The 18,128-nt window shown below is 39.4% G+C and overlaps 1 protein-coding gene across 1 annotated transcript; it reads right to left on the bottom strand.

Moving 5' to 3' along the window:
* Positions 1-1,149: 1,149 nt before the first annotated feature.
* On the bottom strand, positions 1,150-17,589 carry Alb (albumin). The gene is made up of 15 exons (XM_057772395.1): positions 17,486-17,589; positions 16,746-16,803; positions 15,691-15,823; positions 13,052-13,263; positions 12,355-12,487; positions 11,332-11,429; positions 9,858-9,987; positions 8,650-8,864; positions 7,008-7,140; positions 5,896-5,993; positions 4,622-4,760; positions 4,056-4,279; positions 2,933-3,065; positions 2,354-2,415; positions 1,150-1,273 (listed from the first exon to the last, which is right to left on the bottom strand). Exons 1-14 carry the CDS (start codon positions 17,562-17,564, stop codon positions 2,374-2,376), a joined length of 1,827 nt encoding a protein of 608 aa, XP_057628378.1. The 5' UTR covers positions 17,565-17,589; the 3' UTR covers positions 1,150-1,273; positions 2,354-2,373.
* Positions 17,590-18,128: the final 539 nt, after the last annotated feature.

The following is an 18,128-nucleotide window of genomic DNA, read 5'->3' as shown; positions in this document are numbered from 1 at the left end:
ACTTCTGGAACAGAGAAGAGAATCTAGCATGGAATGTAACTTTTAAATTTTTACATGACTCTTTCACCATCCAACTCTTTTTTTAAAAAAATATTTATTTATACAATGTTCTGTCTGCATGTACGCCTGCTGGCCAGAAGAGGGCACCAGGTCTCATAGATGGTTGTGAGCCACCATGTGGTTGCTGGCAATTGAACTCAGGACCTCTGGAAGAGCAGCCAGTGCTCTTAACCACTGAGCCATCTCTCCAGCCCCATTCAACTCCTTTTTATAGATTTTTATTGACCTCTACATTTTTCTCTGCTCCCCTCCTTTCCTCTCCCCTCCCCTTCAACTCTCTCCCATGGTTGCCATGCTCCCAATTTACTCAGGAGATCCTGTCTTTTTCTACTTCCCATGTAGATTAGATCCATGCATGTCTCTCTTAGGGCTCTCATTGTTGTCTAGGTTCTCTGGGATTGTGATTTGTAGGCTGGTTTTCTTTGTTTTATGTTTAAAAAACCACTTAGGAGTGAGTACATATGATAATTGTCTTTCTGGGTCTGGGTTACCTCACTCAAAATGATGTTTTCTAGCTCCATCCATTTGCCTGCAAATTTCAAGATGTCTTGTGCTGCACCAGTCCCGTGTGCTTCAGCACGCCTCCAGATCACCCAGTCCTCTCTTCCATTATTGCTTCTCAAATCTTTATCCTATCATCCTGAACTGTAGTAAAATTTTCTCAGATCCCCTTGTTAGTTCAACTAGCCACCTTTAAAAATCATTCCTATCGCCTCCGTCCCCAACTCAGTCTGACAGACCCACTGACAAGGGAAACCCATGGTTCATAAGCTCTTAGTCTCATTCAGAACTCTTATAATGCTGAAATTCATTTCTATGCTCACTGCTCATAACTTAGGAGAGTGTTGACATTTGTTGTCATCGTGTTGCCCATAGGATCTAGCATCTCTGCTAAAGGGAAGAAAGGAGGAAAACTGAGTCCTTTCCAGAGCCTACAAGACTGCCGGGGAAGAGTGCCTGTGTGTTTCCCAGTACCTATGAAGCTGTCAGGGGGAAGCGTGCCCGTTATTTCCCGAAGCCGATGAAGCTGTCACGGGGAGCACGCCTTTGGAAAATACAGTCACAGACCACAGAGCAGATTCTTTTCATTTTTTATTAATTGCAGTACAGAGAAAAGAAGTTAAATGTTTAAAGAAATTTTTGTTCCTTAGGGTGTTGATTTTACACCAACACAAAAGATGAGTCTTCAGGTCTCTCTTCTTCTCAGGGTAGTCTGGAAAAAAAGAAAAAGAAACTTAAGCGATCCTTGTAAAATGAAGTATATTTTCCAAATATATTTTTAGAAATGTTGAATCTCTTAGACTCTTTTTGCAATTTCCACCAATACAGACAGCCTAAGCATGACCTGGACTTAGCTGAACTCCCTCACTCTGTGGGCAGATGACACACTGAGGCGTGTTGTGACCATTCTCATTATCACTGGTCCCGTGAGAGGCCTCAGGCTTCGAAGTCAGAGGTCTCATCATTTCTCAAGACTTACTTATTACCTAATTTACTACAAATGAAAGATGTCTTCTCAGAGTGCAACAAAGTTTCCTTTTTCTCCTAAAATGGTAATAATTTTGAAATAACCCTATATCGTAGGTCCTTTGTTTGAATACACAGAAAGTATATGTTTTCATATAAAGGTGAAAATAAGATATGCCATCTTATTCCATTGTTGATATATCTTTAAAATTCTCTTCTAAAATATTACAAACAAGATGAAGCAACATAGCTGTGCTCGATTATCTATATTTTGAAAGGAGGCCACTTTGAAATATGAAAATAAATTCTGTCAAAGTTTGGCATGGGACACATAAGAGATTCGGAAGCAGATCATTTCTTATGAAACAGGAACCCCATTAGATAGCTCTATTGGATCTAATGGTGAAATGAATTAGAGTTATTGGCTCAAAATATGCAGAATCAATAATACACAACTGTTTTTACCCCGCAGAAATGTGCTTTCATATGGTTTCAGTTTTATTCTGAGGACACCCTTGGCTGGGTTAAAGTGGGCGATTCCATGGAGTGTATCATGTAAGTCAGAGCAGAACCGTGATGAACTCTTCGGGGCTGTTTTGAATTCTGGATTTTTACTCCTTTTCTCCCTTGGGTAAACTGCATTAATCTAGACCTTTATGTATTCATTTTCTTATCTGCAAATGGAACCGAAATCAGCGAACACACGTGAGAGCCTTAGAGCGGTGGCTGGTGCTAGTCTGCGGAACTCTCGGCAAATGGTCCACAAATCTGGGCCATCTTAGGAAAGATGATTATGATCAGTTTTCAAAATCCCAAATATAGTTACCTGAGATGCTTGTGATGTATTTAGGCTAAGGCGGCTTGGCTTGTTGCGACAAGTTTTGGACCCTGAACACAAAGAAATGATAGATGTTAGAAAAATATTAACAGGCCACTTAGATGTGCACTTCCAAGTTACTGGGAAAGTCACAAGCCTTGTACCACTTATGTACAGTTCAGCTAGAATCCCTAAAAGAAAGCTCACTGCCATCTGTTGTATCCAAAAGAATAAAGTAAACTGTCATTAGGCTGTAGGAGGAGATGTGAAGTGATTCACACGTTTCCCCTCTTGTGTGAAAGAAGTCGATTTGAAATGTAACACTTCAGGCCAAGGTTGAAATGAGTTTACAAATGTTTCTAACTATGTTCATAAGTGTCGTAAATTTGGAACCCAATGGCCATAATAAGCATTCAATACGCCACAGTGCTGTAGGAGATAAAAATTAAGAGCTACGTAAGTCAGCTTGTGTTACGGTTCTGCAGCGAACACAATCTAGGTTGGGCACGTTATTCAGCATGTGAGCTTCTAAGCCCCAATCTGACCAAATGCACAAGAATGGAAACCAAATGCAAGCCGCTCTATTACCTCTTCGGAGAAGCAGGCCTCCTTGTCGTCAGCCTTGCAGCACTTTTCCAAGAAAGCTGAGAACTCGCCCATCACGGTCTTTAGCTGGTCACCTGTAGCCTTGGGTTTGTGTTTTACCAGCTCAGCAAGGGCGCTGCATTCAGACAGAAAGTAAGGACAGCAAGGGAACGGTTACTCCCACGCGGGAACACAAGACAGCAAGGATGGCGAGGTCACAGTTTAAAGTTACAAATCTTGGAGCCAGGTGACTTTGGCTTTGAGGACCAAGCAGGCCGTTGTGAACCTTAATAGTCTCGACTGCGTGTGAGGGTAGTAAGTGCCACTCTGCTAGAACTGAATCAACTGGAATAATTGGCACAAGTCACGCTGTCTTTTATGTATTTGCAGGAGACTTCCTGAAAGACTTCTGTCTTTGCACTTCATATATGGAATTTTTCTCTCTAACGCCTGCCCCATTTGACTCATTAATAATGGGGATGCTATAAAAATGAAAAGAAGCCAAGCTGGATCTCTGTCTTTGATATTTATAGAACAAACAGTACTGGAGAAAAAGAGCTGTGTGGGGGATGGGTTTTGTTACACGATCCGGACCACAATCACAGGTCCCCACAGGTGATGACAACCTCTCGGTGCATCTCATACTGTTGGGACCTTTCCAGAGAGAATGAGGAGTCTCCCCGCCTATGTACGTTTCCAGCTGTTTTCTTATCCCACCCTCAGAAGTCACGCCTGTGGCTTTGTCCCGCATCTGGTATGGCTTTATCATGGAACAATTTCAGCAAATTATTCATCACTTGAAATAAGTTCTCCCATGATTTCTATCACCAATTTTATACCTGTGCAAATTCACCAGTTAGCCATTTAGCATTATTTACTGTGCCTCGACTAGAATTTTATTCTTCTGTGGTTTTTATCCACAGTATTAAAGATAATTTATATGACAACGTTTAATACAGTCTTTTTTCCAATAGAAAAAAAGCTTTGACACTTTTTCAACCCAGCAATGCCAACACCTAACCACTTCTCTCTCCGGAATACGAACACTGCATCAAACTGGACCCATCCAATTGATTGTTCTCACTCTCGACACTACAGACACCCGCAATAAGAAACTATCACTCACGTTTGCTTCTTTATCTGCTTCTCCTTGTCTGGAAGTGTGCAGATGTCTGCATGGAAGGTGAAGGATTCGGCTTTAAATTCTTTGGGGACATAGGTTTCATCAACTGGCAGAGCAGAGAAGCAAGGTCGCCTTTCCACCACAGAGCCAGTACAGCACTTGGTGACCTGCTCACTCACGGGGGTCTTCTCGTGCAGCACACACACACGGTTCAGAATGGCAGAGAGCTAAAGAAGCACAGGCAGAGGAGAAGAACAGTCACTAGGATTCCACAGATACCCACTTTCCGGTGCCCTGGAGGAACTGCCATATTGATTTAGCAGCTATGAATTTGGCCTTGATTGGCACAATGACTTATTTATCTTTGAAACCAAACATATGAGATTTATAAACATTGCCTCTATTTTATTTAAATAAAGGTGGGCATGTCCCAGCTACCGCACACACACACACACACACACACACACATGCACATATTAGTACACCCTTGCTCCTAAAAGTTAGATTTGTCAATGTCTAAAGACAAAACCCCAGCACTGCTAACATTATGTGACTTCTGTAAGACTCACATAGTCTTCCACGCATGGCAGTCTGTCTGCTTCAGGGAGTGCACAGCACTTGGTGCCCACTTTTCCTAGGTTTCTTGCGGCTTCCACGAGAGTTGGAGTCGACACCTGAGGTGCTTTCTGGGTGTAACGCACTAGGAGCCTGTTATAAAAAAAAAATAATAATAACATATGGTTGCATCCAGGCAGGAAACTGGCCTGCTGTAAAATATTTCAACAAAAGAAAATTTACCCCAAATCGACTAAGATGTTTTTTCCCCCCTAATTGATTTTTTTCTCTTTTAGGATGATATTATAGTATTGGAGGAAGACCTTGTCCTGAGCAACTAACTAAGTGGCCATGAAAACTCCCTGGAGCACATGATCTTGGTCTTAGATCTGCACTAAAATCATAAGGAAGTGAGCTATATTTCTCTATCTAATGGCATCGCTGGACTCAGTGCTGCTTGAAAGACAACCAGCACAAACTTCCACAGGTCAGCAGTGTGATCAACTAAGCGGTGGAAAGACCGCTGGTTTAATGGAGACAGTGAAGGATCAAATGAACGGAAACAATGCCTGCCCAACATCTAACATCTCATAACGTCTAGTATTTAATAATGCACCGTAAGCAATAAAAGTCAGCATAGGATTGACATCTCCTCAAGTGAAGAAAAGACGTCAACTCCAAACTCTAGAGTCAGAAGAAGCAAAAAGCATTTAAGGAAAGATGTGACTCTTCAATGTCCTCTCTTTACCTCTGTAGGGAAGGTTCTGTGGGGCTGGGACGTGACTCTAGCAGGCTACTCATTCTCTATCTTTTAGAAATACAAGGTCCCGACTACCAAAGTTCAGGTGTGACTCCCAAATTCCAGCATTTTCCCAGGTGAACCCTTATTCATGTAACAGCCACATATTATTGAAATCTTTTGCGGTATTTTTGCGTTCAGCGTTTCTATCAGTTCTTGAGCTTCTGCTGTCCAATGTGTGCTACTTCTGGTTCTACCAAATACTGTTCTGTTGTTTGCTCGCAAACTCCCCCAGCCTGTGAAGGGTACTCCCAGACCACTGTGTCAAGATTTGCTCTAAGTTCTCAAAACACCCAAGAGTCCGGTGTTTTATATTACACAGGGATCCAGTCCTCTCCATCCTGTGATGTAAGCTACATCCTCTCCGGAATTTTTGATAGATAGGGATTATAAATAATGTGTTTTCATTACTAAGGTCATATTCTGGGTGACATATATATATGAATTGCAAATTGATCGAGGAAAAAAGTAGCTGATAGAACTACTCACGCATTTTGGAATCCATACTCTCCAAGCTTCTCAAAAAGTTCACAGTTAGCTTTGACTAAGTTCTTAGGCTCTTCTATAAGAGGCTGGAATTCATCAAACTGTAACAGAAAAGAGCTCTGTTTATAGCGCCCTTCCTGAGAGCCCAACCTAGGTCATTTGCATTTCTCCCTTCCTTTAGTCCAAAGACACTTTAGGAGCTCTTCCATGTCATGTCTGTCATATTACATTTAAATTGTTCTTTTTATTTGCAAGGTCGTTTGGTACAAGGTAATAAGAATCTTCAGGCTCTGGAATTCAAGGGCTGTGTTTGAGCGAGGTCACCTGACTCGTTTTCTTGTTGTGCAACTGTTCTTCTATGTCTAAATTTCAGACTGGTTCTCTCTATGATGACATTAAGTGTACTTAACTAGTACTCTTCTGTTAACCAGCTAAATGGATGGAATTAAAACTGCACTAGTGCACAGCGGATGTTCAATAGACCATGGCCATCACTTTAGGCAAGCCCTCTAGTTGGATCTCGAGGTCTCTGAGATGAAACAGTCTAATCCCAGACTCAAGTCACAGAGTGGTGCCTGGCATTCAGTAACTCCTTTATAAACTGTGATTCTCTTCTGGCCCCAAATAGTTCAGAGACCAGTATGTGCTTACAGGAGTCCTGCCTAAAGTCCTCCACAAGAAACCTGCCAGCCTCCTAAAACTACTCCAAAACTTTCTCCAAAATGTTTGAAAATATCTTTAAAAAAATAAACTATACAAATTCCTTTGAGATACTAATGTTAACAGTTGACAATTTGGGGAGTTGGGTTAACGGTCTTTAAATGTAAACTAAATAAATCTCTTCTAGTTTGCATTCAAATTTACTTTCTTATTTTATCCTTAAGAGCATGAAAAGAGAAAAACTGCAATAAGGACTTTGAGTGAGTAAAGATTCCTTCCTTTCTTCAGACCTTCTCTTTCTAGAGTGATTATTCTAGGTTTCCTTACATTTTACCCAGTGTTTATCCCATCACAATTGAGAGCTCAGGTTTGCCTCCATCTCAAGAAAACATCTGAATTGACCTTATAGGAAGCGCCGTCAGGTGCCGCTGTGTTCTGGGCTTACGGAAACCTACCACTTTGCCGTAGCAGGCATGAGGGTCAGCTTCAGCACAGCACTTTTCCAGGGTGGCTTCATATTTCTTAGCGAGCCTCAGCAGCAAGGCAACAGAGTAGTCAGGGTGCCTTCTTGCATATTCATACAAAAACCTAGTGAAGAGGAGCATAGGCTGAGTTAGACACGTGAGCAAGCAATAGCCTCACATAACTAATTTCAGTAGTGAGGCACATTCCAGGTACCCTGCATTGGAAGGAGCTCCATGGAGGAAACTAAGCAGCAAAAACTTGGGGTCCAGAGATAACTCTTTCCAGGTTCAACTTTGCCACTACAGTGTATTTTAGTGTTCTGCATGGGGACGATATCAACACTGTCAGGGCATTATCTTCCTCCATTGTAGAATGGGAAGAAGGATAGCATCTCTCTCACCGGGTGGGTTGGGATAAATCCATGGCGCACAGAGACTGGCACACATTAAATATTTGATTCATAGTTATTTTTACTGTATATCTAATTTTTTTAAATTACATCTCCAAAGTAGCTCAAGAAATGTGTAAATACAGACAGGCTAAAAGTTTCTTTTGCTTCTACATATGAGTGAAATCTGTTATTAAACACTATTTAGTGCATAGGATATGGTCATAATCTAATAATAAAATGATAAAATTAATTGTTGCCATTTTTGAAAACATAGTCATATGTTATTAATTGGATCCTGTCTTGCCACACTGTGACATTCTGGTCTTTTCAACCAAGTACAAAACAGCTGGTGTCATATTGAGTTTATATGTATATGTATGATATATATATATATCAACATGACACTAGATATATATATATATATATACACGTTTACACACACATATATATCCTTGCTGTCATCACAGAAATGGATAGTTATAGATAGATAGGTAAGTAGATAGTTGAATAAATAATAAGTTTGAATACATTATATATTTAAAAAATATGCTTAGGGGCTAGAGAGATGGCTCAGAGGTTAAGAGCATTGCCTGCTCTTTCAAGGGTCCTGAGTTCAATTCCCAGCAACCACATGGTGGTTTACAACCACTGTAATGGAGTCTGGTGCCCTCTTCTGGCCTGCAGGCATATACACAGGCAGAATATTGTATACATAATAAATAAATATTAAAAGAAAAAAAGAAAAAAGTTTAAAAAAAAGAAATATGCTTAAATTTATGCTTAAGTGATACATATAATTTATATATTCATGAAATATTTCTAAAGATTTCTAGAAATATCCCTATGAAGTAAGGAACATTGAAATTATGCTATATGCATCTATGATTTCATAACAATATTTTAAATTACCTAAACTACTTTTCAGGTAAATTTTAAAGGCTAAGAATGGCAAGGGAGAACAAATTCACTGAGTGCCACAGAAGTCATGATTACTACAAAGGAAAACCTGGTGTGGCTTCCTAAGCCATGCAGCTCTGTTAAAACTATGAAAGGAACTGGGTGAGGTGGCACATATCTTTATTCCCAGCACTCTGTAGGCAGAGGCAGGAGGATCTCTGTGAGTTTGAGGTTAGCCTGGTTTACATAGTGAATTTTAGGACAGTCAGAGCCACCCAGTGAGACGCTGTCTCAGAAACAAAACGAAACACAACAAAGCCACGAAAGGAAAGGCGTCTACTCACGTGCCCAGGAAGACGTCTTTGGCTTCGGCATAGTTCTTGCACACGTCCTTATCCTCAACGAAATCAGCAGCCATTGGGGTCAGATCAGCAGGCATCTCATCCTGCTCCACCTCAGCAAGGCAATGGGCTTTCTGCAGCACGGGTTTGTCACAGCAAGGCTGCAGTTTGCTAGAGATGGTTGCATGGTTATCACACATGTACTTGGCGAGTTCCATCTGTGAGCAAGAAAGACAAATGTTTAAGAGAAATGGTCTTTGCTATACACCTCTGTTTTGTAGGGAAAGCACACTCCTCATGGAACATATACAACCACATGGCTTCTGTAAACACATTCTCACGCACTGCGTCAGACCTGTGGCCTCAAGACACCTCGACTAAAACATTCCAGTCAGATTCGAGAGAGACTGACTGACTGGTCAGGAGCAAGTTATTCACTTATTAATTTCACGTTTCTATGACTGAGATGTTTCAGGTTCTTTTTCTGTGACTGAGATAACGATTCAGGTTCTTTTTCTTCCATGAAATTGAGGGCGATTTACTCCTTCCAAATTATGGGTAGGCATTTTAAAACTAAATAACTCACTGAAATATGAGGCATAATTAAATACTGAACAATGGGCACAGTTACAGGCCCTGCTTGCGTACATGCAATATCTGACTTAAGATTTCCAGGGGTTATCACAGCAGAAGAAAATTCTGGCATCGGGTTATTGTTTTAATCTTTCAAAGGGGAAAGTGAAGAAGATGATGGTACAGCTTTGGAGAATGTAAGATCACAGAGAATATTTATGTACTTAACACAGACAGTAAATTAGGGGAAAGACTATGGAGGCAAAACAGCATCCTTTCTTGAAAAGCCTCTCCAATCTGTGCGATCTCCAGTCCACTTCTCTCCCCAAAACATCTTATAAACTGACATTTGTCACTGCTCTCTTTCCGATTAAGTCTTCCCAGAATGCAGCTGAACAAAGGAGTTTCGGGTCAATTAATAATTCAGAAAACTGTTTTTGTTTTGTTTTGGTTTTTGGTTTTTTGGGGGGGAGGGGAAGTATTGACTTGTTTGTTTGCTTGTTTTCCTGTAAAATCCACAAATTAAGGACACTTGGTAGAGTAAAGGAGAGGCCAGAGCCCAGGTCAGCCTCCATCTGTGGCCACCGATGCAGCCAAGCACATCCTCTCGCTGACTCTAGCATGCAATGACTCTTTACCCTGTCATCTGCGCATTCAAGCAGGTCGCCATGGCAGCACTCCTGGGTGACTTTGGTGAGGTCTGTTGCCAGTTTGGTAATTTCTGCGAAGTCAGCCTTGGGGAATTTCTGGCTCATACGAGCTACTGCCCTAAAAAGAAAATTTCCCCATCAAAGAATTACTATCATATTCTATTTGTAAGAAAGCAGTGAAAGGATACCATCTATAACAAGGTTCAAAACTAACTGAAATGAAGATAATTATAAAAATTCACCAGTCCTTGTAGTGTTAGTTCTGGCATAATGGGTTTTCTTTGGGCAGAATTATCTACTGAAAGAATGGGCGTGGTCTGGGGAAAGCTAATGCCTCAAAAAGTTAAAATCAAAGGGGAATTTCCAAAAGGGTGGCAGTCTGAGGAGCATCAGGTTTTGAGCCCTTATCTGGTTTGATGACATCTTAGCAGTGTGCCCCCAAGCAGGCTTTAACTTTCATAGTGTTGCAGTGCACTAAATCAAAGGGTCTGGGATGTTAAATCATGTTACGGTAGGAAAGCACTTTCTCATCTGGAAATGAAGATCCATCCTCTTTTGTCTTTCAGAATTCTAAAGATCTGTGGAGGGGAAAATCCCTGATGTCTAGAGAATTAGAGAGCTTTTGTCATGCATCCTTCTGCCAAGGAATTGGTCCAGCAGGGAGCCTCTAAGCCCCATGGCAAAATGTAAAAAGCCAAGATCTTCATTAGTTTCAAAACAATTTTCCGTTCTATATTTCCAATATAGATTCCTTTGCAAGAACCAACCATCACCTATGTAGTGGTGTGTTGTTTCATGCTGGAGTTGCTATATTTATTGATTTGATTGGCTTTAAGAATTTGCATGGTAAGCATGACTTGGTGAGGATAATTCTTACTGACAGAGTCCTGAAAACAGGGACAATGTCTTCTCCACTTCCTCTCCTATTATGTTGATTCCTTATTGATGAGCAGGCAAGGTGCTAGAAGGGCAATCATATTTTTCTTGGCCTATATATTAAAGGACGTTCCCAGGTTCAGCTACATAATTTTCAAAAAGTAAAGAGAGGGTGAAACAAACAGATGAGATTAGGAACAGACAATTGGAGTTGTCAGAAAGTTCTGACGGCTGAATTCAACTATCTGGACATGAAAACACTCACTTTCAGACCGAGGGGAAATAAAATAAGTAAATTAATTACCCTGACTTTGATTGTATATCTGTAAGGTTTTAAAATGAAATTCCTAGTCTTTATAAGCCAAGCAAATGGAATTTAAATACCTGACTTCTTTTAGACAAAAAAAAAAAACCTAAATTCTTTGATGATTTAAGACAAAAAACTGAGACAAAATTGTCAAATTATTACTGTTATTCTGATTTCACTTCTATCAACTTTTGGTAAAGTACTTTATAAATGCACAGTCTTGTAGATTGAACAATTATCATTATAAAGATGCAAACTGTGATATAAAAAAATATGTACCATGCTTTGAAAGCTCTCTCTCCAAATTTCTCCATGCTGGAGCACTTCAGTCTCTGCTTGACAGATGATAGCAGCCCTTTCTCCTTCAGAGCATCAAGCTACAGAAAGAAATCTAGTTGAAAAAATTTGGAAAAGACAATTTCTACACACACACATACAACTTCAAACGTTCAGACAGCCCTATGCCAAATTCATTTCTTTGGGTGAGGAGTTAAAATCAGGCAAGAACTCTACTACTGAGATACACCTTCCATCAAAATGAAAATTTTAAAAAATTTGCACATAAATTCACAAATATTCCCTTTTGATTGCTAAGGGAAGGAAAATCAGTCTGGTCATAGCGGAGATTTCTAGGTGGACAATGCCAGGGAGAGGCACTGAATCCCAGGGTCTATACATACAGATCTGTATTGACTTTAATTTTAATAATTTAATAGTTTAAATAATTTAAAATTTTAATAATTTAATTTAATAATTTTTAATTTTAATAGTATCCCAGGGCATATACATATAGATCTGTATTGACTTTAATTTTGTAACTAGTTCATCTAACTCTCTACTGCATCAGCTTCCACAAAATGGGTAAGTGCCTAAGAAAAGCAAATGATTTACGTAGTAAATATTTATGGAAGAAAGAAATGGATTCCAACTCAGCAAAATTCTGTGCTTTGAATTCTACCCCCAGGAAAGTGTCTCATAGAACAACTAAAACAATAAAAATAAATTAAAAAACCCTAGCCCTTGCTGTCCAATTTAACAAATGCTATGATACAACAGAAGACGCCACCATAAAGAAGATAAGTAAACACAAGAACTCCCTCTCAGACTATCACCGCTAGATCTTAAAGGAAAAAAGGTATGAGAACAAAAATCGATTGATAACTTAAGAGAGAAAAAGGTTTTCTAATGACATAGAGAAGTTTCATCCAGAGATTCAGATGTCCCAAATCTGGCCCTATGATAGCCAAAAGCTGAGGCTGGGAATCCACCGTGGTTCCGGCCCGCAGTCTGCCCGGGGATTACCTTTGGTCCCAGGCAGGCAGCTTTGTCAGCTTCAGCGCAGCACTCAGTCATGATGGCACTTTGCTTCTCAGCATAGTAAAGGAGCTCGGGGGCATAGAAATAAGGATGTCTTCTGGCAACTGCGTGCAGATAGCTGAGGAAGGAAAAAGGAAAAGAATAGGCAATCATTTCCCACAGCACATAACACTGCAGAAATGATGCGTCAACCCAAACCCAAAGATTTGTTATGGGCCAGTTCCACTCGGTGCGGCTGTGAGTGATGGCCTGTCTCTGTTGTTCTTAAATGAGGAAAGGGAGATTGAATTTGTGTGCAAATATTCATGTGTGCATTTTTTTTTTTTTTTGCTAAATAGTTAAATTTGGGCCATGTAATGTTGCTGACTAAAACAAAATTGATCCAGAGGACATAAACACCACACACACACACACACCACTTCAGAATATTTTGCAACTTCTCAATCTCAGATTTTTCACACAGGTCATACATTTCTTCAAGACCAAAATATCCTTGATCTTCTTATTGTCATTGTGAATAGTTCAGTGGAGTCAAATATTAGGTTTTTAAAAATCACCTCGAGGTAAAACCTTCCCAGGCTTGATGCTGGATATTTGGGTTTTGAATGACTGTTAGCACAGGTGTTCCTGGCGGAGCTGTTGCCCAGTTTTTTATTTAAAGCATGGATCTCTGGTTACTTACTGTCCCATAAATGAAGCAGGATTTTCCTGGAAGGAGGTGCACATGACCTCAGCCTCTGGCCTCACAAATGGGGGCAGGTTGGGTTTGTCATCCTTGTGTTTCAGGAAGCATTGGTTTCTCTCGGGTTCTTGTTTGGCACAGCACTCAGCCATCTCAGCATAGTTGTCACCAAGATTTGGGATGGCACAAAGCTTATCTCCAAAAAGAGTGTGCTAAAGGGGGAAACAGAAGAGGTCAAATTCCTGCCAGTATCTGACTTTCTCTATAGCCAAAGAGCAGTGCAAAGAACAGAATGTGCAGATAAAACTCGGTTAAGAAAAGAAGGACCTGTATGTAGGTATAAAGACGATATGTCCCCATGTTGAAGCATCACATGACTCCTTGAAATATATGCAGTTTTATGCTTTTATATACCACTTAAAATAAATGTAAGTGTAAAAAATTGTTAACGAAAGAAATAATATTTTAAACCTGTAAAGCAAAAGGAAAAATCATATAAAAATCCCTTCACTGACTTTCCTTTGATTTGCCTGTTTTTGTTTAATTTTCATAATAATCAAATGCCACAGTGCTGTGTACAGTGAATGAAACAGAGGAGCAACAGGTAACAGCCTGAAGGGATGGTACCCTACGTGTCTTCTATCGGGCACCAAAAGCTGGAAGAAAAAGTCATGATGATGAAAAAAAAATCAAGGAAAACTAGTTCTGGAAGGAGAGTGTGAATTGTACTCGAGCCACGTGTTCATACAGCTTCTCATTTGCCTGAAGAAGGAATGGAACAGGAACTTCTCTGTTCCGCTTGAACAAACCCGATTTTAGCAGACTCCCTGTAAAACTGAGGAATAACACAATCTACTATAAGTAATTATTACATTAAAATGTAAATCTCCTCTTTATTCTAGAAACAATGACCCCAAAGGACTTCATTTGTTAAATAATTCTTCCTTTCCTCATTAATTTTTGTTATAAAAGTCATCTAACTTCATGGAAATTTTACTGATCTAAACAGAGTTTATTAACTTAAAAAACTGACTCAGGAATATCAAGGTAGAACTGTACTATTTTGTGCGAAGTACTAACCATGCAACGAGGAAAAAAAGCTTCCAAAGGAAAAAGGCCTAGAGATAAGTTTGAGAAATGGTTTTGCCCATAGATGAGGCAGCCAGAGAAGCTCAGGTCCCAGGTTTTGAAGTCCTACCCATAAAGAGCAAAACTTCTCCTAAATAACTGAAAACCACACTTTTTAGGTGTATATAAAAATTCATTCCCCTAAAATAGAAATAAAGGGCTATACTATAATTTTATCCAGGTAACCAAGTAGCATAGAAATCAGCTGATGCTTTCTGAAGATTCACATAGCACCATTATGTCAAGAAAACATTATCCCTCCTATTCTGCTGTAGCATTGCCTGTAATCAAAATGTATAAATAGCCTAAGCAACCACGAGCAAATGGATGAAGAGAATGTGGGTAGACAGATTAAGATGTGGTCAATACACAAAGGATGACTCTTCAGTCTTTAAAAGAGGAATGTTCTGCAACTAGTACCAACATGGGCAAATTCAGAGGACATTCTGCTAAGCGCAACAAGCCAGTCACAGAAAGACACATTCTATGTGATTCAGCTCATATAAGGTACCTGACATAGTCAAATTCACAGAATTTAAAAGGGAAATTATGGCTGACAAAGAAAGGAGGAACTCAGTTATAGATCGTTTGGCATAGAACCTCAGTTAAGTGAGATAAATGTTATAGATCTGCTGGATGGTATTGTAGCTATTGTCAACTACAGTAAGAGAGTAAAGGGCTTTCACTACAAAAATTAAAAACTGTATAAAAGATTTCTATTGCTATTAGACTCTGTGAACAGAGATCAGATTTTAGAGCTTGGAAAGAAAATGTACAAATGACAAATTGTCATTAAAAATATTATAACTGTTCGCTTTAGCCGCCAAGAATTTAAGTTATGCACATACCTCGAGTGTCTCCATTTAATAATCACTGAATCATTTAATAACTTTTTATAGTTTCTTTATATTTTGAGATGACTATATAATTGCATCATGTCCTCCTTCCATTTTCCCCCTCCAAACACTCCCATATATGCCTCCCTTGTTCTTTTAGATCCATGACCTCATTCCTCATTAATTGTTGCTACATACATATATGTTTATAAGTATACATATATATTCCTAAATACAGTCTGCTGGTCTATATAATGTTACTTGTATATATGTTTTCAGGATTGGCCGATTGTATTGAATTAACCAATTGGTGTTCTCTTCCCTGGAGAAAACAATTTCTCCTGCTCCCAGCGTTTCTTCTTTGCCTATAGCTCTTTATGTAGGGTTGAGACCTTGTGGTCTTTCATCCACTTTGGCACATCTGTTGTTATTGTCATTGTTAAGCTCACATTTGAGCAGTCATGTTGGTGAGACTTTTTGGGGTGTAGCTTCTGACACTACTAGGAGACAATCTCCTAGCAAAATCCCTAGTCCTCCAGCTCTTACATTCTTTCCACCCCCTTTTCCGCAATGCTCTCAGGGCCTTAGGTATGGGAGACAGTATTTGTTTTCCTTTGAAACACTCAGAATTATACAAAAGAGAAAAAGAGTTCCTCAAAATCAGAATGCACTTACAAGTGACTTGTCACAGTTTTCGGCAGACTCGTCAGCAGCACACGCCTTTGCAAAGTCGGTTACCTCATTCACCAATTTTATGTGTTCTTCATACGGGCATTTCTGGAGATGCTGGGCGAAGGTGATCAGGACTCTGAAGAACAGACATAGAAATAAAGCTCTCATATGGAGCAGTTGACTTTCCTAAATAGCAAATTGTGAACGTACACACCATCTATATGCTGTACATCTTTCTCACAACTAGCTAGAAAACCTATTCCAGGCAGCTCTTCTCTGCGGGCTTACCAGGAAGATGTGCCTCTCCAAGCAGAAAGAATATGGATTTGTACCATGCTTAGGTCTAGGTGCTTATGTGTGTCAGTAGATTTATGACCATGGGGTAAACAAACAAGCTATGTTCTAAGTACATTTCATGGTCAAGTCTAGACATTACCAAAGTCCTTGGAGTTATTCCTTTTCTAACCCATATACCTCTGGTAATAGGAGGTATAAGATACTATTGACCTTTTAAAAATAAACTAACTTCTCATTTTTCACCATATTAAAAAAAATTTTGAGGTTGGAGGTGTGACTTAATTATAGACCACTTGCATCATATGAGTGTAAGGCCCTGGTACTGTAAAAAGGCAAATTAGTCTGCTCAAGAGATCATGGGATTGTCCTGTGTAAAGAATAATTAGCAAGTTAGCTGCCCAAGGAGCTACATCTTCGACTTTCCAGAAAAAAAAAAAATAAGATTCCATTCTTCACAAGTTTGATGTGAGCTCCAGAATCTCGCTCTCCAGTAAAGCAGCCATTAGCCACAAATGGCTAGATACATTTAAGTAAAATTAAATATCATTTGAATGTGTGCTCCTTGGTTAGACTTGCCATGTTTCAAGTACCCAATAAGCATGTGTCCTCTGGATACCATATTGCCCAGCACAGGTCTTTTCAGTGAAGACATTTCTATTGGACAGCGACCTTACAATTTGCACACTTAAGGTGAGAAAAAGCACTTTAGAACTTAAAATACTACCAGAAACATCAAATTGACTTTCAACATTTTAACTTACAGGCCTTTGAAATATTTTTCTCCCAAATCATTGTACCGATGAGCGATCTCACTCTTGTCTGTGGGAACAGGGAGAGAAAATCCACAAAACATATTGAGATATTGATAAAGACAACTAATATATATATATATATAAAATATTATAATGCTGCTTCTCATACTTCTATCCCCAAACTTAAGCTATTCCTTTGCTTTAAGACACTGACCTTGATAGCTATAAAAAAAAAAGCTGTCAATGATTCCTTCCTTCTTCATTTAAAAGAACTATCTTTTCACCAAAATATTATTTTAAAATTTAAGTGTTTATAGCTTTGCTATCAAACCTAAGATTCAATGCTTTTGTCATGTCTGTATCTACTAAGACAACCTGAAATAAAAGTAAATTCAATATGGAAGCTCCAATTAGAAAATAAACAACACACATTTTTAGTTTTTAGTATAACATGATACAGTAAACGGGCTTTGCGATTGGGAAAAATTCTGACTTTGGCTGTATTCGATAGACTTAAGTCACTTTGCCTAGCATTTCTTCAAAATTAAGAGAAATTTAAAAAATAAGCTTAAAAAATCCCCTCATTATTGTCAACTAAGATGTCTAATGTATATTAATAATATAACCACACAAGGGTTCTCAGGTGCAAAATAGCCTGGAGAGAAGCCTGAAGGGAAACCTAAGCTACAGGGCTTCCATCACTAGGAAAGTACGGTAAGAGTAGAGAGGGAAAGACATAAGGTTCTTACGTGCATCTCGGCGAAACAAGCCCCTGGAAAAAGCAGAGCCGGAGACAAAGAGAAGGAGGAGGAAAGTTACCCACTTCATTGTGCCAGAGGCTTGTGGGCTTGAGAGGAAAGGTGAGATGGATGGAGAGAACGCCGCTCTAATATACTTCTTTAACCAATAGCGGTAGACCATTAACCAGACTCATCTCACGTCTCATTGGTTCTCACCCTATTACAAAATCAGACAATCCGTGCCAAAAAGTTGTTTGACTAGATCCCTTGCGTCTGTTTGCCATCTGGAGTGTTTTCCCCAGAAGACTTTGTCAATTCATTAAAGTTATGTAAAACATCAAATTTTACATAAGAGTTTAAACTGTTCAAACCTATTATCCCTGTGTTCTTTGTCTCTCCCATTTGAGCATTTCGGTCTGGGCCTTCGCATGGGAACATGACTTATTTTAAAAGCTAAGTACTGAACTACACGTATTGCTCATTCCAAGTATGCTTTTACTGTTGGTAATAAAAAATTTACATGGGGGTGCTGATTATAAGGTTTTCATGTCTTTCTCATCCTTTCGAAATTAGAATCTTCATAAAGCTCACATTGCCTCAAATGTAAGCAGAGAAAAGGCTGGAGCAGTGGATGCTTGGAAGTTTTGTGTCT

This window comes from Chionomys nivalis, chromosome 6 (genome assembly GCF_950005125.1).
Source record: "Chionomys nivalis chromosome 6, mChiNiv1.1, whole genome shotgun sequence".
Taxonomy (NCBI): Eukaryota; Metazoa; Chordata; class Mammalia; order Rodentia; family Cricetidae; genus Chionomys; species Chionomys nivalis.
This window is presented reverse-complemented; position numbering and strand designations above follow the sequence as displayed.